The sequence below is a fragment of the Antechinus flavipes genome, chromosome 1 (genome assembly GCF_016432865.1).
Source record: "Antechinus flavipes isolate AdamAnt ecotype Samford, QLD, Australia chromosome 1, AdamAnt_v2, whole genome shotgun sequence".
NCBI classification, from domain to species: Eukaryota; Metazoa; Chordata; class Mammalia; order Dasyuromorphia; family Dasyuridae; genus Antechinus; species Antechinus flavipes.
The window spans coordinates 318670038-318692419 of record NC_067398.1 but is presented as its reverse complement, the minus strand read 5'-3'; the positions used below and the strand labels follow the sequence as shown (position 1 = coordinate 318692419).

General features: G+C 37.7%; 1 protein-coding gene across 10 annotated transcripts in view; it reads right to left on the bottom strand.

The window, feature by feature from the left end:
• LOC127541238 (transducin-like enhancer protein 1) overlaps window positions 1–13303 on the bottom strand; it is a 116501-nt gene extending 103198 nt beyond the window's left edge. For 4 of the 10 annotated variants that reach the window (XM_051966509.1, XM_051966517.1, XM_051966493.1 and 1 more), the window contains exons 1-4: window positions 12620–13297; window positions 11374–11474; window positions 9869–9932; window positions 9715–9759 (exon numbers count right to left, since the gene is read on the bottom strand). In XM_051966509.1, the coding sequence (XP_051822469.1) occupies window positions 9715–9759; window positions 9869–9932; window positions 11374–11474; window positions 12620–12643 (234 nt within the window). In that variant the 5' untranslated portion in view covers window positions 12644–13297. Of the gene's footprint in view, window positions 1–9714; window positions 9760–9868; window positions 9933–11373; window positions 11475–12619 lie in introns of all 10 variants that reach the window. The other 6 variants (XM_051966478.1, XM_051966486.1, XM_051966468.1 and 3 more) reach the window with 3 other exon arrangements.
• Window positions 13304–22382: the final 9079 nt, after the last annotated feature.

Below are 22382 nucleotides of genomic sequence, written 5' to 3'. Positions count from 1 at the left end.
AAACTGCTAAACAAGCAGTATTGGCAATTCACTTGTGTTCTGTAATATATTTACTGCAAATCCCAATGGCTTGCCTCCTAATGCAGTTTTCTATTGTGTCTGTTCTTGTCAATACACTGACTGGTCACCTTACTTGTAAGCTGCTTTGACCGACTGTTTACCCAAGGCATCAAGAGGCTTCTGGAGAGCTGTAGCTTCCTGACCAATGCCTTTAATCAGCCTAGCTCCATAGACTAGCAACTACAAAACTCAAGAGATGCTTTGTGATTTAGGGACACTTCTAAACAAAAAGTCAGGCTATATTTCCTGTCACCAACTAGTCCTAATAGCCTTTCACCCTAGGGAACCTGGATTGTCCATGTTATAGTTGCAAAGAACACAGATTCTTGGACTAGCATTTTGATTTACAAATCTATGTCCAAGTGTGTACAAATGCTCTCATCTTAAATTCCAGTTAGGTTGAAGAAACAATCATCCATGGCAGTCTGGTCAAAATAATTTATGCCACTTGAACAATAATTCTTTTATCATTAAAGTTCTGGGAGGACAAAAGCAAGAAATGCTTCATACATTTTAGGTTTTTTTTTAACTTTTTTTTTCCCTGAAGAATTCATTTTTGAGGTCAGAAATTGAAAGAGACTGGCCACATTTTTTAATTTTAAACTTAGATGTATGGTAATTTTCCTATCAGTAAAACCAGGTGGAAACAACCCTTTCTATTTCAAAATAATCCTTCAGCATTACATGAACATATGGAAGAAGAAAGGAAGCCCAGCTCCGAATATTGATATCTAACAAATACACTCTCCCAATTTGTTAAAAAAAAAAAAAAATTCAGTTTATGGGGGAAAAACAAAACAGAAAAACACAGAAGACATAGCAATAAGCTGTATACAAATATTAAGTAGAAATGCATAAAAACTTAGTGAAAACTGCCTACAACTTAATAGGTGTGATTACCTGGAACAAGTATGGTACATTCAAAAGTCATTCTATTATAATTACAAATGAGGAAAAATATCATAGGATAATAGATCTAAAATTGGGAAATCATCTATTCCAACCCTCTCTATTATTGCTCAAGGACTTTCCCTACATAATTCTCATAGAAATTATCAGAGACAGAATTTGAACCCAAGTCTGAGCTCTTTCTGTTGTTCCTTACAATGGAAATCTATGGCTCAATCTTCTATTTCAAGGACTTAAAAAATTCATTTAAGAATTGACTACAAACATGTTTTCAATTCAAAGAGCCTTGATAGAACTAAACTTTTGATTTCATAATTATTTAATTAATATTTTCTTTCAACCATCCCAATTCTCTCCCTTCTTTTTAAAGCAATAACATTATGACAAAGAATCATAGGATACCCATCGCTCAAGAACCCAAATCTTGGGTTACTACAAGAGAAACGGAAAGAAGTGCAATATGTATCTATAGAATGCAGCATATATAATACCACTAACAAAATGTGTGCAAAAATCAACAATCTTTCTGTATGTAAACATTTAATTTTTATTTAGCCAGTCAACAAACAATTGTCTACTACTTGTTGGCACTATTTAAATGTTGGAGATACAAGAAAGGCAAAACAAATAAAATAACTGAATCCAAGCTTTCAAGACAAATAATAAACTCATTCCACAAAAACCAAGTCAAAACAAAAAATTCTAGGTACCAACTCTAGATCAATAACCAGACTTCAAAATTTCTCAGGGATATTTCAAAAGTGTGGAAATCCAAATTGAGAGATATGGTCAACAAAAGATACAGCATTTTCAATTCCTCAGAATTCCTTTTCTTTTTGCTTTGTATGTGGGGGCAATAGGGGACAAAATTATACATTGGAGAAATTTGAACTATATATATAATTCATATTTTTAACATTTTTTATACATCTAAAACTCTTTTGTTGAGGAACTCACAAGCATTAAGTAAAACTAGGTTTGCTCATAAACTGGTCACATTTTAAAGTACAGAATTCAGAATTTACTAATTTTTGCTAACAATTCATTTTAAGTAGGCTTAATTTACAACAAATGGGGCTACAAATATGAACATGATATCAGCTAATGTATTTTGTTCCCCACATTCATAAGAATCAAGCAAAAATTAACAAAGCTGAAGAAAAAAAGTTACTGAAATGTTTTCTAGATTTAACATCTACCACATGAAACTTACTCTAAACATTAATTAGTATGCTTCATCATCATCATTATGTATTATTTTCTGACATTTCAATTTCATCATCCTCAAAGACTTCTGAAAAGGAAGGTTAACCTAAGTTGAGACAAAACTCTTTACCTCTCAAATTACTAAATGTCTTGATTTGATGTTTCTTTAAACATACCAATTTCTTTCATATGTTAATCAAAACAAGTCAAAGTATTGCTAACATTTCAGAAAAAGGATAGACTCAACAGGATTCCAGATTTAAATCTATACAATATTCCTTAAAAGTTCTGTTTTCTATCAAATTTTAAAGTATAGAAGCAGTGGGACTATAAAAAGAAAAGACTCCATTTGTCTTTTCTTATCGTTTAGGAGCCTTAGGACCTCAATTTCCTCCTTGTAAGGACTAGACAAGTCACCTAAACTTTTCTGAATGATTTTGTCATTTGTTCATTTGCAAACTCTAGGGTTTGATGCAGTTCTGAATTCTACAGAGTAAAGACTTCTCATGTGAAAGATGAATTATTTTTAGGGCAGTATTAAAACCAAAAGGAAGTTATAAGGAAGCCAAATTTTAACTCAATGAAAAGACTTCTTAATAACTGCTGTTGTTCAATCATTTTGGTCATGTTCAACTCTTTCCTTTTGAGATAAAGAGGGTAAAGTCACTTGCCTAGGATCACACAGTTATTAAATGTCTGAATTTGGATTTGAACTTAAATCTTCCTGACTACATATTCAGAACGCTATCCACTGCACCACCTAGCCGTCCTTAATAATTAAAATTCTCTAAATGGATGGAATAGGCTATATTTCAACAGATACCAAGTTCTTAATAATAGTGATAATAAAAACAGCATTTATATACAGTACTGCTTTAAGGTTTGCAAAGTGCTTTACAAATATTATGTCAGGTGATCTTCTACCCTGGAAGGTAGATTCTATTATTATCATCGTCCCCAATTTACAGATTAGGAAACTGAGGCAAACAGAGATTAAGTGATTTGCCTAGGATCACACAGCTAATAAGTATTTGAGAATGGATTGAAATGTAGATTTTCCTGACTCCAAGTCTATCTACTATACCATTTACCTGTCTATTTGTTAGGCAGGTTCTCAGAAGCCAGATAGCCACTTGGTCAGAAATAATGTTGATGGGAGATATGATGTGAGTACAAAGTGGACTAGTTCTTTGAAGTATCTTTTAAGTCTGAGATTCTATATTCCTATAACTCAGTAATGTAGCAACCCTCTATTCTTCATTCTTAGAATAAGATCTAAATAGCTCAAAGATTTGTATTTTCAGTTTTAAAAAGGTTTCTTTCCAAAGTTATCTGAAAATTCATTAAAAAATCAATTAAGTTGGTTATAGACTGAAGCAATAGAATATAAGTTCTTTGAAGGCAAGGATTTAAAGGTCTTTCTAGTTTGTTTTGCTTTTTTATTCCTCAATGCTTATACACAGGCATTTAATAAATGTTATTCTGATTTAATTGGAAGTAAATCACTGTCAGTTTAAACATCTTTCAATTAAATATAAAAGTAAAAAAAAAAAAAAAAAACACTGAAAACACTATGTTTTTCCAATAATAGTCTATTAAAGATCTTGTTAAAGGATCTTATTAACCAACCCAAGAGATTCAACTAAGTTTAAATTTGTTCTCTCCCTCCACCCCACTTCAATCCACTCCTGGAGACTACAATGTTTTCATAAGAGATCAACAAAAACTTCAACTAGTTTCGTGAGAAAAAGTTCACTAAATAAATGAGTTTGCCTTGAGTTTCAATATCATTCAGTAAGACTTCTTTACATAATGTTTACTAAAGGGACAGGTTTTCTTATGGGGCTTATTACTCAACATTAGTTGGGAAAACATTATCTTAAGCCCCCTGGCTTAAGACTGGCTTCATTTGGCATCTGGTGTGGTCTAACAATTTCCATTCCATGTTCCTTTTTAAAAGCTTTTTCTGTGAGCAACATTAGTTTTTCTAATAAATGATAAAGACTCCTAGAAAGAGCTGAAAGAGACTAAACAATGCTTTACACTCCCTCCCTCCCATATTTTGCAAATGAGGAAACTGAAAACCAAAAATAATATGTTAAATGATGATTGTTCTAGGTCTATCTCCAGGCTAAATCAAATTAAGAAAGGATGTCTCAATTAAAACATTCCACCTCCAGAAACAAAGACTTATTCCCTCTCAACTTTTGGAATGGAAGCAAACACACACTGTTGGTGGTTTATAGTTTTGTCAGTAAGTTCAAAAGTGATGAATCTTTCTTTGGCTGCTTGCCAATGAACAAAGGCTAATCCTAACCTTAATGAACTGGGCTTTAAAATATACTTTATTTGGAAGCTTTATTTCCAACTTATTCTTAGAAAGAATTGATATGGTTGGTGAACACACACACACACACACACACACACACACACACACACACACACACATTCTTATACTTGATGACAGCAAGACATCTTGTACCACTTCCCTATTAGCACCTGATAAGAGTTTAATCCTTAATACCAATACTTTGGCATGCAAACATTTCCTGGACATAAGATTTCTGACCTAGAAAGCAATCTTACTCAAGTGTAAAACCAGAAAAAAAAAAAAAAAAGATAAAAGAAAGTAATAGAGTAACAACTGTCAGGCAGTAGAAGTAAACATTCAGGTCTAAAGCATAAATCTGTAGGTGAAACCAAAAATAAAAAGATGGAAAAGGCCAATTTTCATATATAAGAAACTTCTACAAAACTCATAAAACATCTACCTCTGAATGTTTATTAGTCTCATCTACTACTATTGCTAAGTAATGAGTACAAGATCATAGTTTTTTTTCCCCCCTGCCTGACCTCATTGTTCCCATAACCCCACAAAATTTAACCTATAAACACACTTTCTACCCCAGATGTTCTTTACCTGGAGTACACAGACTCCCTAGGGGTGGGTTACAGATGTCAGGGGCTCTATAAACTCATATAGGAAAAAACGAAATAAAACAAAAAGGAAACATCTTTACTTTTATATCTAACCTCTAAATGAAATTTAGCATCCTCTTCACTTTTTATATTTAAAAAGATCTATTCTGAGAAAGGTCCAAAGGCTTCCCCAGACTCCAAAAGGATTCCAACATACCAAAAAAGAGGCTTCTCGCTACAATCTGCTTAGCTCATCTACACATTAGCACACACACACACACAATATCAACATTCTAATGAAGAGAGGAACAAATGTTATCCTGTCTTTTGCAAATAAAAATAAAACTGCTAAGAGAAATGTTCAGCATCCCAGAGAGGTCACATGTCAACAGATCTTCAAATATAGGTCTTTTTTGTTCATGTCTCTCAGGATGCTAAATTGTACTTGTGAAATCAAGGTCATGGACTGAGTTTTCTGCAGATCCAGATGAGCTCAGCCCTATTCCACAATATCCCTAACTCAGGGCTGTCCTCACAAATGCCTGCCCAATATTGACTCAAAAGGAGAACACAGCAAACAAGAGGAAAAGAGGCTGTGAGAGTATATAGGAACAGCAAGAACGCCCATTATATCTAGTGCTGGGAGACTGGGATTTGCCTTCTAGCTCTACAGTTTACTGACCCTGGTGAGTGCCTTATCCCCTGCAGGTCTCAATTTTAACCTCTCTGAAACAAGGAAGTTACTGTAATTCTGACATTCTATCCCCAGTGCTAGGACTTCAAAAGCTTTCACCATGTTATGTCAATAGACTCTGTGCCTTTTAATGACAGAATTTTGTGATCTTTCAAATGGCTTTTTTGCCCAAGTGAACGAATCTTTGAATAAAGATGCCCTAGGGCACAAAAATACAGGAGCCACTCAGCCCTAATAGTTTGTCACATAAACTCAGTGTACACATACCAAGGATAAGTGCCATTATCTTTAGAATTACTTTCAAGCTTACAAAATATCTAGCAAGTCAGCAACTTTCTGTGTCTTAATTTCAATCAAGTAATTTAAGAATTATTCCCATTTTACAGATGATAAAACCAAAGTTCATTCACTGCTATTTAGGTACCAACTGCAAAAAATAACAGTAGTTTGCATTTTTAGCTCATTCTCATTTCACATGAGCTTTTCCTTAAGAATTAGTCCTTATAACTAAATTATGGTATGAAATAGTCTTTTTAATACCATAAGATTTAGAATGCAAATCATAATTCAGACTTCATAAATTTATTATAGTCAATTAAAAAACTAATAAATGTTGAAATAATATTAATATGGAATATATACAACAAACCTGTGTCTACAAGTAGGGAAACCACAATTAGACCATTCTTGATTTGGATGACAGTTCCATTTAAAGACTGCCAGAGACTTAGTAGTATGATGACACTGGAGAATAGAAAATCCAACCAACACTCTGAAAGGCATAGGGAGTGGAGACAAGCAGCAGAGGAACAGTCTCTTACACAGGAAACAAGCCTTAAGAACATTAAAGCCTGTTCTGTGGAAAGTTTCCCCATCACTGCATTTTTCAGTAACAAAGATGTTGTCAGAAATGACAATTTTTTGTGTCCCCTGATGATGCCTTGCTAGCATTTGGTTATAAGCCATAAAGCGGGAATAATTTCAGCCTGTCAGGAGTCTAGCTAATGCCCAGTTTCCCCCTAGAGAGAATTCCTGTCAAATGTAATGAGAGCTCCAAAGGCCTCTCTACAACATAATGAGCACTTAGGCCACGCTGGTGATCAGGCAGCAAAAAAGCATCAATTTGAGCCTGGCTACACCCTAGGGGCTAGACGTCACCAGTTTTAATAAGAATTATGATTACTAGCTACCCAATGCCTCCTCAGAACTTATTATTAATGCGTGACATTCAGAAAGATTTTTTTTTAATTGTAAGGCTACTTTAACACTGAATCATAGCAGAGCCGAACCTTGAATCACTATAGTTGAGGGTCTGTCATCATTTACAATACAAACAGAATTTAAAGAGTTTTAAGACTGCTATTTAAAAAAAAATATATAACTTTTACACTTTTCAAATTACTAAACTAGTTACACATAATATATTATATAATATATACTTACATATAGACACAAAATATTCACTCATGTTCTCACACATAATTGCCCATGGAATATATGCAGAAAGACGTAACTATACTCCCAAACACATTTCTTAACACCCACCACACACACATTTCTGACATATCTCTTTTTCCTTTAAGGAAAAAGAAATGTCATACAACTAAATATGGGCACAAAAAATAATATTCTTTAAATCCAGCAATAAACCTAGCATGAGCACAGTGATCTTGTTTTTTGGAAAACAGGAGCTCTAGCACTACAGTGAGCTATTAAATTCTCTGATTTTATGAGTTCAAAGTAAAACTCAACCTTTTATTATTCATTCTGTTCAGTATACAAATTTTGTCTTTTAATGCCATTTAAAAAAAAAAATCAAATTAGCTAGTACGCAGAATTCTGTGACAAAAGTTTGTGAATTCTCATACGCGACAAAAAAAAAGACACCCCCCCCCCAAAAAAAAAAAAAACACACTTATCCAGGACTCTTCCTGACCTGTGCAATCACCAAGTTTACCAAGTTTACAACTCCTCTTGATAAGGCACTGGTTATTTGTAACAACAAAAAACCCAAACAATTCTGAATACATTATAAAGTTTACTTCAAAAAAATTACTTTAAAATATTAGTCCAAATAAAGAATTTTAGACTATCTTCTCCCAAACATAGCTGAAAACAGGATTTCCAAAACTACACCTCAGCATTATCAAAATCTGCAATGAATTAAAAAGAATCAAAGAGTTCAGAGTTACAAAAGTGGAATTCAACTCTGAAACACACTTGCTTAATGAAAGTCTTTGAATATAGTGAAGATCTGAAGCCTGAACTAATCAATTTCTTCACTGTGCCCTAGCCGGTCAGCCATGCTCTTTAATTTAATGAAACAAGGGTTTTAGATGAAATAGCACATATACATCAAGCAAGAATTGTATTGTTGCACTTTGAAATGTGTCCAACTGTGCAACTTCATCTAATGATAATTTTTTTTAAGAGGCAATCGATTTCTGAAAGACTTATTGTACCAGTCTCCTGATGAAAAAGTGAACGTCAGCATATCTACCGAATACTTACACCCTGCCATTAATGCTTTCTTTGGCAGACAATGACTACTCAATTGAGGGTCCTTTGGGCTGAGCAATCATTTAGCTTTTCTTCTCTTATGAGGTCCTTAGTGCCTTGTTCCAGTTCAATACTCTTTTTATTCACCATTATAGTAGCCATAAGTGTGAATTTTATGGGAACTTGCAAACTCATAGTCATAACCAGAGCTTTCCCAGTCACTAATCTTTCCAGGCTTTTAAAACCACTAGGAACTCAAGCTACTATCAACATATGCTATACCTATAAAAGGATTTTTTTCCTCCCAGATTAAAGACTTCATTTACTAAGTTCTTTTTAAAGATATGTTTACCAACAAGTCATCGAAATGGTATTTTTATGCGGCACCAAAAAAAAAAAAACTACAAAAAAAAGTAAGTACTTGCTATATAGTTCTTCATATCACATTAATGAAAATTAGTTTTTACATAATTTGCTCTTCTACTTTTCTAAGAGGGTACAAGAATATCTATTTGTAGTGGGAATTTGGAATCAAAAAGTACATGACTTCAAAGTCCTGATATGCTGTTTGCTACCTGTGTAACCTTGAACAAATTATTTCCCTTTCCCTTGGTTCTTCATTGTCTCACCTAAAAAATGAAGGGAATTTAATAAATGATCTCTAAGTTTCTGTTTGATTCTAGGTACTATAATATTATTGTGTTAATTGGCATTTATATAATGGTTTTAGGCTTTCAAAGAGCTTTAAATAATAAAAATAATCTTCATAACATTCCTGGAAGGCAAGCAGTACAACTATTTTTTTTCTTATTTAGAGATGATCAAAGTGAGACAGAGAAATCAAGTGACTTAAGTGAAGACCTATGAGGCCAAATTTAAACCCATGTCCTGATCACTAGTCTACTTTCTAAGTATTCTGACACACTTAATCCTATGACTCAACAATATGTATATGATTTCAAGCCTATACACCTGTAATATTCAAATGGTAAGCATTAACTTTTCCATGCGTTAAAGTACAGTCAATTTTTATTTTCCTATAAACAACAGAGCTTATATTTTCCATACCTCCTTTACTTAGTGATTTCAATTTTTCTGCAAAAATACCAAGACAAAGAACTTCTGCCAAGTAATTATCATGATAAAGTGTGGTACAGGAGAAAAGAATGCCAAATGTAGAGATTGTCTTACAAGTAAGATTCAAATCCAAACCATAGGTTCAAACCACTTATAGGTCTCAGTTTCCTTTCTGTTTAAAAAAAAAAAAAAAGAAGAAGAAGAAGCTACCCTAACTCTAAGACTATGATTCTTTGATAAACTGGCTGAAACATAAATGTCTTTAAGGCATCTATTACCAAAAGCAATACCAGAATTATAGCCATAAACTCATTCTTAGTCTCAATTTGGAATTCACTTAAAAATCTTACCTGTTTATGCATTTCAATGTTTAATCCATATGACATTTCATAATACTGTGAAAAAAAAAGAGGATTAAAAGTTTCATTAACTCATGTTAAGTGATACTAAGGAAATATATGTTATGGTATGTGAAAAGAAAAAATATAAATCTTTGATACCTACCATCACATAATGTCTCTGCATTTCTGTCTTTTCACTTGCCAATTTCTCACATTCCAATTTAAGGCTACAAAAACAAAACAGGCAACTTCATGTAAACATTATGTCACTTGTTTTAACATCTGCCTCACATATTTGCACTTCAAGTAAAAACACAGACCAATTTAGAAAAAACTATAAACTATCAAAGTAAACACCCAAAAGCTTTGTCCTTGTATTTAATAGAGAATACAAGTAAAATGAATTTTATGTACAATTCTTTCCACTGTGATTCATTCTTAGAACATACATTCCAGATACATGACAAAAGTAATCTTGACAAGTAGTTAACAAATTCTTGATCAGTTAAATTTTAATTTAGATTCATGGTTTAAAATAATTAACATCTGAACAGAAACTTGAACTTCAAATAACACATTGTTTTGACTGTCAAAATGTCCAAGTTTTTTAAAGTTTTTAATTAAGAAATTACCATTCCCTAACTTAGCTAGTTTTACCTTTGTCTTTAAAACACACTAAAAACATGTCAGGTAAGACAATGGAATGGTATAATCCTGGAAGTTGTGTGATTAGATAAACACATGCTCTAAAGAGAATACTGGATATTTCTGGGGGGAAAGAGGATTCATTGATACTCCTTATTTAAATGGTCATTTATAGATCACCTCATACTTTCTGTTGAATTTAACTTAAATTGTGATAGAATTTGTCCTTATAAAGTATGAAAGCTAATTTCTTAGTTTTGTAAGCTCTTAAGAACATGCCACAACATCATTTCTTCCATTTGTTAAAATTCTCACTGATTTGGACAGTAATTCTATACTTATATTCAAGCACTATGATGAACTTTATATGGAGAAACATCAGAAACAAGATGGGAACTTGAAATTCTATTTATTTTTTGGATCTTCAAAGTCAGTCTCAATGTAAATGGTCCAACAACAATAAATGTTTAAAAGGAGTAAGCTTTCCACAATGAACTTTGCTTTCTACAACTCTATCCCCCAACATAACCAAGAGTTATTTCAACACTGCATTTGTCCCTTTGCATTCCAAGACTAAGACATTGATTGAGCCAGTGTTTTCGGCTCAGCCTGTTGCAAAATAAATAAATGAAGGGCAAATATTGACGGTTCTCATGCAACCCCAAAACACGAGAAAAAGTTCATTTGAACGGCAGCAAACAGGGGGCTGAAACAATAGGAGGAGGGGATGGGGGGGGGGGGAGAGAAAGGATCACTGAGAAAAGCCAAGAAGGGGGGCGGGGAAGGGAAAAGTGAATGACAGGTTTTAACTGTGATTCCACACGCCACCGCCTGGACACAAGTACTAAATACAGCTGCCACCCCAGGGATAAGACAGTAAGGAAGAAAAAAAGAATACTACAAAACCCCTTCCCAACCCCCTACCAAGTCAAATACATTCCACCCTGATATCCAACCCCCCAGGCCAGAGATAGACAGGGTCAGCTCAGGACTTAAAGCATCCGCTGCGCCTGCTGCACGCACCTGTGATACTGAGCCTGCAGGAACTGAAACTCCTCTTTGATCCGATCCAGGGACTCCGGGATGGTGAATTTAAAGGGCTGACCTGCAGCCTGGTGCGGCGTCTGGAGGAAATGTGGGATGGGTGTGCATAGACATACACCAACAAGAGGAGGGATATGAAAGAGATAAAGGGGAGGAGGGAAGGGGGAGAAAGGGGAGGGTGAGAGAGAGGGAGGAAAGGAAGGGAGGGAGAGAGAGACAACAAAACCAAAACAAAAGTTACCGGCTGTTGAAGGTACAAAAAGTATTTTTTTTTCCAGTTTTCTTTGGGGGAGGCAGATGGCAACCCTTTTTCCCTGCCCCCATCCCGTTTGCCTAACTCCCAAAGGGTATAGAAAGTGGGTCGAAAATCTACCCCTAGCCCTCCCCATCCCACTCCTAGGGACAGATGGGGTCTGAAAGGGGATACCTCAGTAATTTAGGCAGAAGTAGCATCCTTCTCTAAAGGGTCTGGGAAGCCAAAGGAAATGATGGGTGCCCGCCCCTCCCATAGGCAATAAAAGGTTAACAACCCTAGGGAGAGAAGTGGAGGAACAACTACCTCCGCCCCCATACTCTCAATTCCCAGAGTCATCTAAGAGGACCAGGGCCAGTCCCAGTCCCACAAGATCCAGGACTACAATTGACATGTAAATAAGAGTGAACAAAGAGGGACAAAGTGGGGGCCAGCTACTGGAAGAGGGGGGAGAGAAGACAGAAAGCTAAACACCCTCTCATATACGTGAGATAAGAAAAGAAGGGTTATATATGGGGAAAATCGAAGAAGCTTCTCTGTCCCTGTCCCCCTACCCTGTCGGCCTAAGTGCAGGCTTTAGAGGTGGCCAGAAGAAATTAAAAGGGGGAGGGGGATAGTAGTTGGGAATAAAAGGTGCCAGAGGTCTGAAACCTATTTCTGCCTCCACCCTACTATTCAAAGAAAACAAAACAAAACAAAACAAAACCCACACGACAATTTCCATCACTTTTTACCCCCACCCCCACCCTCGCACCCGCACCCAAAGCGGGAATTAGGGCCGGGAACTCCAGAGAGCCCAACCTAAGCAGCCCTGATGTCTACGGGAAGAAGGAGGGTAAAGGCAGGACAGATTATAGAACCCAGCATAACACTAGAATAGCGCCTCCCCCAACCTGAAAACGTTTTTATACTTCCCCCCAACATAAACCCTCCAGCATACGCCCAGGGCCCCGGGGCCCCGGCGCTCCTTACCGGGTGCCGGCTTTGCGGGAACATCGCTCTGACGGCAGCCGCTGCCTTGCTCCTGGGCAGCTCAATTCTCCGCTCAATTTCCAACTTTAATCCCGCCGAGAAAAATTAAGACAGGAAGAAAGAAAGAAGATCCAAGCAAGGGGGGAGGGGGGTGCGCGTTAGACATGCACACACAAGCGCGCGCGCATAGACACTGACATTACACGCACATACAGACACGCACGCACAACAGCCAGGCAGGACCAGAACCGGAGTTGGGCTACTTGGGCTGCCCAAGGCCGGACTGGGCCGGGCCGCCGGGTGGGACACTGCCTCCCAGAGCTCAGGGCCACATTTCCCTCTCTTCCTGCTCACCGCCCCCACCTCCCACAGGGGCCAACGTCTCCCGCCCGGCCTCGGGGAGTGGGGGAGGGAAGAGGAGAGTTTCTGGGCTTCGGGAAAAAGAGGAGAGACCCGAGATGGACAATGGAATCACCCAGTTCCGGCGGAGAAGTGGGAGAGGCGGTGGGCGCACAGGTCTTCCTCCCCCGACGGCCAAAGCCGGGACCAAGGTTAACTCCCCCACAGCAACCACTCCCCTCAGATGCGCGAGCTGCGCAGGTCCAGGGCAAATCAATCCAGTCTTTCTCCCCCCTCCTCCCGCCCTTGCTCCGTGGGGGGCAACTTGCAGGTGGCAAAAGAACGCTGCCCCACCCCCCACCCCTAACAAAAACAAACAATCAAGGGACCGGAAACCCCCGTGTAAGCGAGTGACTTCTAGGGTTAAAGATGATATCCAGTAAGAGCAGATGCGAGGCGAATTTGGAAGGAACTGTCAACCCACGCTGCCCAGACAGGGGTTGGTGGGTGCAAAGGGGAAAACAAGATCACTCACATATAACCGTACACATACATACTCGGGCCGGTTGGGCTCAAAGGCGCTCCCGGGAGGACGTGGACACACACACACACACACACACACACACACACACACACACAGCCCCGGGTGGAGGCTCAGAGCCAAGTGATCACCATCAACCAGAGAGAAGGGTAATGATGCAAGGAAAGTGCAGAAAGAGAGAGCGCGAGAGAGGAGGGGGTGGCCACGCAGTATATGCACTCAAAACAGTCTTGGAGTGAAGATTCCAACAACAAAAAATCCCAACAACTAAAACAAGTGGAAACGAGGAACAAGGTGGTGGTGGTGGGTACAGGCAATAGTCTTCTTGTGCCGTAGCAAAAAAATCCTCGGTAGTAGCAGAAAAAGCAAACGAGGTGGGGTAATTCACAGTTACTCAGAAGGGTGCAGCTCTCCCGAGTGCAGCAGCCTCCCAGCTGCCGCCGCCGCCTCCTCGCGCCTGGAGTACATCGGGGAGCAACTCACACACACCCTTGCAGCAGCCACCGCAGCCAAAGCATCTCCTCACATACAGACTTCCGTATAGCCCCGCAGCCCTTGAATCTTGTGGCGCTGCTAATCCTTTTTGGGTTTTTTTATTTTCCTTTTGCACCCTGGTGCCCCCCTCCTTTTTTCTGTTTTCCTTTTAACAGTCGACGCTCCAGCCACAAGTAAAGTTCCCCTGGAATCCCGGGGACAACATCCATAAACCGAGGGACAATTGAGAAAAATTCACGGAGCAAATCCGTTCGCTCACTAATGATCTTCTCTGCCTTTTTTTCCCCTTTTCTTCTTTTCTTTCTTTTTTGCAAGCAGCAACTCCACAAAGCTATCGGAAGTCAGAGAGTGCCCAGGGAGTCGGAGTGAGGTAAATTGGTGTGTTCAGCTGCCAGGGTCTCGACGGCCCGTGATGCTACTGCTGCTGCTGGTCAAGGCAATGCCACCGAGCCGGTAGAAATCAGCCGCCTCTCAAGAAGCGGGACACAATGTATTCACCGCTGCTGCTCCGGCTCCAGCTCTTCTTGCTCTTGCTCCTGCTCCTGCTCCTGCTCCTGCTCCTGTTCCTGCTCCTGTTCCAGTTTCTACTCCTACCCCTGCCCCTGTTTCTGCCCCTACCCCTGCCCCTGCTTCTGCCCCTGCTCCTGCTTCTGCCCCTGCTCAAACCTCCGCCGTTGCCGCCGCTGCTGCTGCTGCTGCCGCTGCTGCTGCCCCTGCTGCCGCCGCCGCCACCGCCACCGCTGCCGCCTGCGCCTCTCGCGCTGGTAACATTAACACGCGGTTTCACACTCCTCTAGCTAACCAGCAGCCGGCCCCGCCCACCCTGGCGCGAGCTGGGAGGGGGGAAAGGGGACGAAGAGCAGAGGATGTAGTCCGTGTGGATGAGGGTAGGAGGAGAAGAAGGAGTCCCGGCCCAGCCAATCCTCCGTTCCAAGATCCAACGTGGGATCCTGACGACACGTCTCCCATCGTCCTATTGCAGAGCAATACCAGACTCGTCCTTTTCTCCCCCTACCCCACTACCGCCCACTTCACCATTCTCCCTCCTCTTCTCTCTTCCATCAGCACTGTCTCCCCAGTCTCTCCTCCCTCCCCCTCCGCCCAACCTCGCTCTCCCCAGCTCCGGGAGGAAGCGTTCCTAGAGGAGCTGCGGGACGCCCAGGCCAGCCAATAGGAAGCGGGGGAACGTTGAGATTGGCACAGAAAATGGGAAGGTCGGTGGGAAGGAGAGCGGCAGTACCGAGCTGTCAATCAAAGTAACGTGGGAAGAGTGAGCGCGCGGGCGCGTTCTGGAGAGAAAAGGGAGAAGGGGAGAGGGGGCGAGGAGTAGTGTCAGTAATAGTGTGTGGCTTTAAAAATTGTCGTTTTCTTTTTTTCACTTAAAAAAAACCTGTTCAGATATCTGTGAAAGTAACCCAGTGAGGCAGACCATCTCGTTATGATTGGGAATTGAGGGTAGTTAAAGGAGAACACTCTCCCTCCCCCCCCCCCCCCATGGAAACCACTCGTTTGATATTATTACTTTGAAAGCGAGGTCACATTCAAAACTGTCTTTAACGATTGTTTTTTACCAATAGTTACCTTTTCACGGACACAAAAAGATAGCTTATGCACTTGATGAAAAGGCAAAGTGGAAAAGCCTTGGCTGTTTGCCTCGTTTCTAAGCATTTTTACATAAAACACCCACGCTGAAATTACGTGGCATTTTTAAAAATAAGATCTCAAAGCACCTTTTTAAAACCACAGTGGTTTTATTTAGCAGAAAGCTAGAAAAAGGACCAGTGACACAAATCACACATGTCCGAAAATTCCTGTTACTTGTTAGGAGCTCACCCTGTTTGAAAATTCTACCCGGCCTATGTTGTGAATCAACCTCAAACTCTTAAGAGCTCTACAACCCAGTGGCAACTGGGCATACTCTGCTAAAGCTGAAAAGAAAGGAAGAAATCATGTAATTCAGACTTGTATACTGACCAATTTTTGACTCTCTCCCTCCCCCCCCCCAATAGTTTTGATGGTAAAAAGAATACAGAAATATTTCAGGTAATAACAAGAGAATATTGGGTAAGTGACATAGCTGGAATTGAGAGAAGATTTTATATAAATAGGATGCATTAGAAATTTTCAGTTCTGTCAGTGCAAACGTATGAGTACAAACTTGAAAGTCTTTAATTTTGCAGAGTTTTGTTTAAAATAGTTTAGTAGAGTTCTTTGTCAAATGGAAACATATCTTCAATTGGAAATGTATTTTTTTGACAAACATGTATCTCATGTTGAAATTTAGTTAATGAGTCTTTTAGTATTAATGACTCCTTTAATCCCAATTGTCTTCTTTAAAAAACTTAAATCTTTAAAAAAAAATTGCTTTTTAAACAGATGCACATTTTTTAAAGATTCTTACGTTTACAAAGATCATTCTTCTTAAAATATTTAAAGGATCATTTTGTGCAACATCTTTCACTGTTGCAGTTTTAAAACATTTATAAGATTGATTTTTCATGATTGTATCAAGCCTCAAACTTCAATTATAAATGAAAACCAAACATTTTTAGGCTTATTTGAAATCTATAGTAAATTCTTAAACATTTAGAATTTCATCTCTGCGATCTGCTAAATAAATGGAGTTTTCATTCATGTATAATCACATTGTGTTTTGTCTTGTTTACATGGAAAATGAAGTTGCAGTACTTCCTTTTTTTTGTCAGATTATGTCCAGACATAAATTCAGCTTTGCTTCTCCCCCCTTTTAGAAATACATTTCAAATACAACTATACACACACATACACACACACACACACACACACACACTCATACACACACGTCTGTATTGTGGACACATAGATGTTTACATGAGGACATTTGGTGGCAATATGAAGGATGCACTTTGATTTGATAAGCAATGTTCAAATTATCTCCCATTATGTTAATCTAGAACAATTTTTCTTCTGCATCATTTTGTTCAGTTTTAGGTAGAAAGTGTGAACATGTCACAGATATGCATGCATATAGGACGATAACTGGTAAGGGAGACAGCAACACATCTGCTTACCTAGCTATAGGTTGGTGTGAATTTTAACCTGCTGGCACGAACTGGTAATTAGATATAAACAAATTAAAACAGTGTATTTTAGAACAAGAACAAAGACAATGTTGCTTCCCCTCAATTCTTCCTCCTCTCCATTTCCCCTCCTTATCCCATCCATCTTCATTCCATATAATACATCTAAATATTCTATAGTGATTTTATTTACTTAAAATGTTTTTAGAAGTTTTCCTGGCTATACTGGAGAAAACTCTAAGTTTCTCTTTTGACAACTACTTCTTAACCGATGGCAGTTGAGACACCAGGACTTTCAGATTTTCCTCTCTGTGTTATCTCTGGAAAATTATCTTTTACAATTGAAAGTCTCTATGTGCCCTAATGATGGCTACTTTCCACCAGTTTCTTCTTTTCTCAGAGCAGCATCCCTGTAAGATGTAGAAGGCTCTGCCCCTTTTCAAGGTCATATTTTCTCCTTGATTGTCAGAGTGTAATAATTATACTGCAAAACTCATCAAACTGCATTACAAATGATGGTGTTTAAACAATCAAGCACCTTTAATCTTATGTTTTAAATAAATAATATGTGTGCAGATTGCCTACAGTATTATTTAAAAGAAAATAGTGCCTGTTTAGCAAATTCATAATTTCTACTCTTCTATTTGAAGTCTGTTAAACACAATCTTCTTTAACCTTAACATTCATTGTATGGATGATGTTTTTACTTGAAAAAATATTAAGTTCGGTTTCCATGTAAAACTGTGCTTCTGATGAATAGTACCTTTTTTCTGCAAAGGAAACAAAGGATTGTGGTACTCTTCATTTTACCATAGATGGGACTGAACATTTTTTTCGCATTCATGTGTTGTTGATTATCAAATCTTCAACTTACCAATAACACAAGTATTTCCACTACATGTCCAAATGAATACTAGATGTTATAGACACTAGATAGTATTGTTTCCTTAATAGGAGAAAATCTTTTCCTGTGATTTATTCCACTGTTCTGCAGTGCAGAGCAATGAAAAAAAAAAGTTAATTGAGGCAGCTAATCATAGAATCCAAGAAATTATGTATCTTCTTTAAACGATTACCTCTTTTTTTATGAAACAAATAATAATGGGGTCAGGCTTTTAAAAAAAAAAAAAGCCATTTTCATTATCCTCACTACTTTCTAGTTAATAGTTACTGCTTTCATTATTCATCATTTAATTTTTTTTTTTAGTTAGGAATTTTTCTTTGAGACTAACTCTGTCAGAAAGGCTCCAAAAGGGACTTTTCTCAGCATTACTTTGTAACCTTTTACTCACCATACTCTTTTACTAAAAGAGACAAAAAAGAGGAAAAAGACTGCAAAGGAGAAAAAAAATCAGTAGCAGATCCATGCAGCAGTAAAACCTCAAATAAAATCAGATCCAAAGAATCTCTTGTGGTTTCGCACAATATGGTAAAATTAGAGATTGCAGGAAACCAACAAAATTAAATTGGGAGCATTTGAAGAGAAACGACTAGACTTTATGAAAATGACACATTGACTGGTCAGTATTTTTTTTTTATCAACAATTTCTTCTTTAAGGCATAGATCAAAGGAACCTGCATATGTTTTCATTTTATTTTAACTAGAAAATTACATCCAGATGTTTAATAGGCGTTTGGTTGGTTTTTCAGCATTGATTAGATATGTTGGTACTGTTTGCTTACAAGTGTAGCCGGATCATTAGCTAATGCAAAGAAATGTTTGCTGTGAGTTGCTAATTAGGCCTTTTGGAAACCCTCCATGCTCAGGAACAATTTGTACAGTGGCCAGAAAAACTTGTGGCACTTGAGAAGTTGCTTTCCCTTCTGGTGTGTGTGTGTGTGTGTGTGTGTGTGTGTGTGTGTGTGTGTGTGTGTGTGTGTAGAGGAGAGAGAAGTGAACCCCCTCCCCCTAATCTCTCTTTGCCTACAGGGATTGCATTTTGATCCCAATGGGTTGAAGTGCAAATAAATTAGGAAAAGAGACCACACAGGCATTCACACACACACAGAGATAAATGTACTCTTTCTGCCTGAAACTACCTCCATGCTTTAAAAAAAAAAAAAAAAAAAAATAGCATCTGAAATGCTTAGCACTAACGGATGGAAAATTCTCAGTGTTAATGTTATCAAATACACAACATTTTAAAGCATACTTTAGAGGCAGATGGGGAAGCCTTTTATGATAAATGAGTGTACTTGAATTCATTACTGTAGTACTTATAATTAAAAATATCTCCTTTGCAACTTCAGTGCTTGGGTACAAGAGACAAAGCTTAGGAGGAAGAAAGACTTAAGGATGGGAAAAGGTGTAAGAGGAAAGGAAAGAAACTCTACTGAAAAGAATGAGCCTCCGAGGAAATGAAATGTTTGTTTTCACAACTCACCCTTTTGTTTACTGTTTAAAAGATGAATAAACTTGCCAGAGATTATCCATTTACTCTTTAGTGAAAGAGAGTGTTTTAGGCTTTTGGGCTCCAATTTGATAAGACTCTCAAGATCTAGTCATCTCCTTTCAAAAGATACTTGACCATGCCAGCCATCTCTAAAATACCACCACCACCCCCTCAAAATATCATCCTTTGGCCTTCTTGAGAAGATTGTTAAATATATTTTAAGACATAAATTGTAACAGAAGGGATATGTATATATAAGCAATAAGCATAGACACACAGATATAAATACCATCACAGCATCTTAATGTGTCTATATATGAACAATATAAATGTATTTACATATTATACACATGGCTGAGTAACTTCTAAGTGTTAATATATTCTGATTAATTTAAGATTTTTCACACAAATAGAATAGAGACATGATTAGTCTTCTTGAAATAGTTCAAGCAGAGTGCACTTCTACCAGGGCTCTCTACATCTACATCTACAAGTGAGATGCCCTTGAAAGACAAGGACAGTATATAGACTTTGTAGGGGGGGAAATGCCATTTGAACAAACCATTAATAATGGGGCTCACTGAATTTAGTCACTTTTCCTGAACCCATTCCAAAGACTAATGAGAGTAAATACAATGCCCTCTTTCCCCCACTCCCTTCCCCTCCAGTTTAGCATTTAGCTCAACAGAAACTGAATTGCATAGGACAGAATAAAGAAAAGTAGCTGAAGAGAAACTCATTTGACACTTGTTCTGGGGCACTTAGGCCTGCATATGTACCAATTAGTGCAGAGCATAGTCTAGAATTCGATACAATGAGCCTCTTACCCAAAAGCACAGAAACATTTTATTTAACCACCACTATTTAGATATGTCTGTTTTCTGTTAAGTGGAAAGGGTGTTTATGTTTTTCAAATGTTACTTTAATTACCTTTTCATTAAACTTCAAATTTAAAATATCTGGTTGATAATTTCTAGGACCAGATAAAACTTTGCTTGAACTTACTCACAAAAAGTTCATATTCAGTAATATATTTAAATCATGTACTCCATCCAGCTCTCTCATTTTAGAGATAAGGAAATTGAGGCCTGGAGAGACTGAATGATTTGCCTAAAGTAGTAAGATAACTGAGTTTGATGTGGAACCAAGGCCCTCTGATTCCAGAACCTGTAATCCTTGTGTTGGCTCATGTACCTGAGGACCTGAGAAACAGGAAGAGAAATATATTGGAAATGGTATCAAAGATCTCAAAGTTTTAGGACCCTGTGACTTTCACCTCCCATTTAATTTATATGCAAGGTGGAATTAAATGCACCTAGTTCAGAAACTAATAATGTTTTGGACCAAAAAAGATTTGAAAGAAATAAGGTTTATTTCTTTTTATTCTGAACACATTACAAGTCCTTACTGACATAAGCAAGTATTCTTGCATTGAATTACCCCTTGGTTCACCATCTTAATACTAGCCAGCATTCATATAGTATTTTAATTTTAGAGGGCAAGGAGGTGTTGAAGTAGGTTGAGGCCTGGAGTCAGGAAGAATCATCCTCCTGAGTTTAAATATGACCTAGAAGCTATCTGTGTGACCCTGGTCCAGTCACTAAACTCTGTTTGCTTTAGTTTCTTCCTCTATAAAATGAGCTGGAGAAGGAAATGGCAAACCACTCCAATATCTTTGCTAAAAAAAAAAAAAAAAAAAAAATCCCCGAAGAGTCAAACTTTAAGGTTTGCAAAGCATCTTACAAGTGTTGCTTTATTTTATCCTCACAATACGCCTAGGGTGTAGATGCTATTATTACCTTCATTTTATAGATATAGAAACTGAGTGAAGCCAATGACAAAGTGACTTGCAACTAGTAAATATCAGAAGCTAGATTTGAAGTCCAGTCTTCCATACTTAAAGCTTAGTGTGATCAATCCACAAAGTCACCCAACTTCCCTTTGTATCATTTATGTTTTGATTTTTCATAGCCCATTTCCTTAATTCTTCCATAGAGATTATTTTACCTCCAATGGTTATCTACTAATATAAAATGGAAATCTTTAAATAAATCAGGGCATTACATTGGCAATCCCCTAGTGTATTATTACATGGAGCATCGAGCTCAGAATCACCAGCAAATCCACAATAAAAGGAAAGAATAAATTCTCTGGATGTTAAGTATTTAGAAACCATGAGATAGAGGAAAATAAAGTTTATTTTCTTTTCATTGCTGCTTCCCTGCATAGCTGCTTTCTTGGCTTTTTTTCCCTCTTGGAAAAGAAATAGTAAATTGATTTGGGCAGGGTTAACTTTTTCTTCAGTATTTTGAAAGACAGTGTAAAAACAGATTTATAACTCCTTGTATTGAGATTTAAAGGTTAATAGTGGATAGAAGAGAAAACAGACAATTAAATCTTGGACTCTGATGTGTTTATTCAAAATCTGAGAGGCATAGATTGTGTGCTAATGAATGAATGTTTGTCTGGTGGAGCAGTGGAAATGACAAGTTTCAAGTAGGGGTACCCCACCCATATATTTTTCTGGCCAGATGTTTCCTTACAGCATGCTTGTAATTTTTTTTTTTTTTTAAATTTCAGGAGAATTTTTTTTTTCTAAAGTAATCCCTAGAGATTCCCTTTAACAAGTAAATTCCAGTTGCACTATCAAATGAAGAAAATCAAGATAAAAATACTTTGAATAGGTGTGGATTAAGGATAAGAAGTGGGGAGATAATGGAAAACAAGCACTTTTAATGCATACTGACTAATCAAGACTTAATAGATCTGTCCAATGCTTCTCACTAGTCCCCAAATAACTAATGATTATGCAAAATGAAAACACTAAAAAGAACTTCTGCATTACAATGACAGAAAAAGCCCCAAGGGAAGTTGGTTACCATTCTGGTTTCACCCATTTACAGCCTCTACACTTCAGAAGAACTGGCAAGCTACAA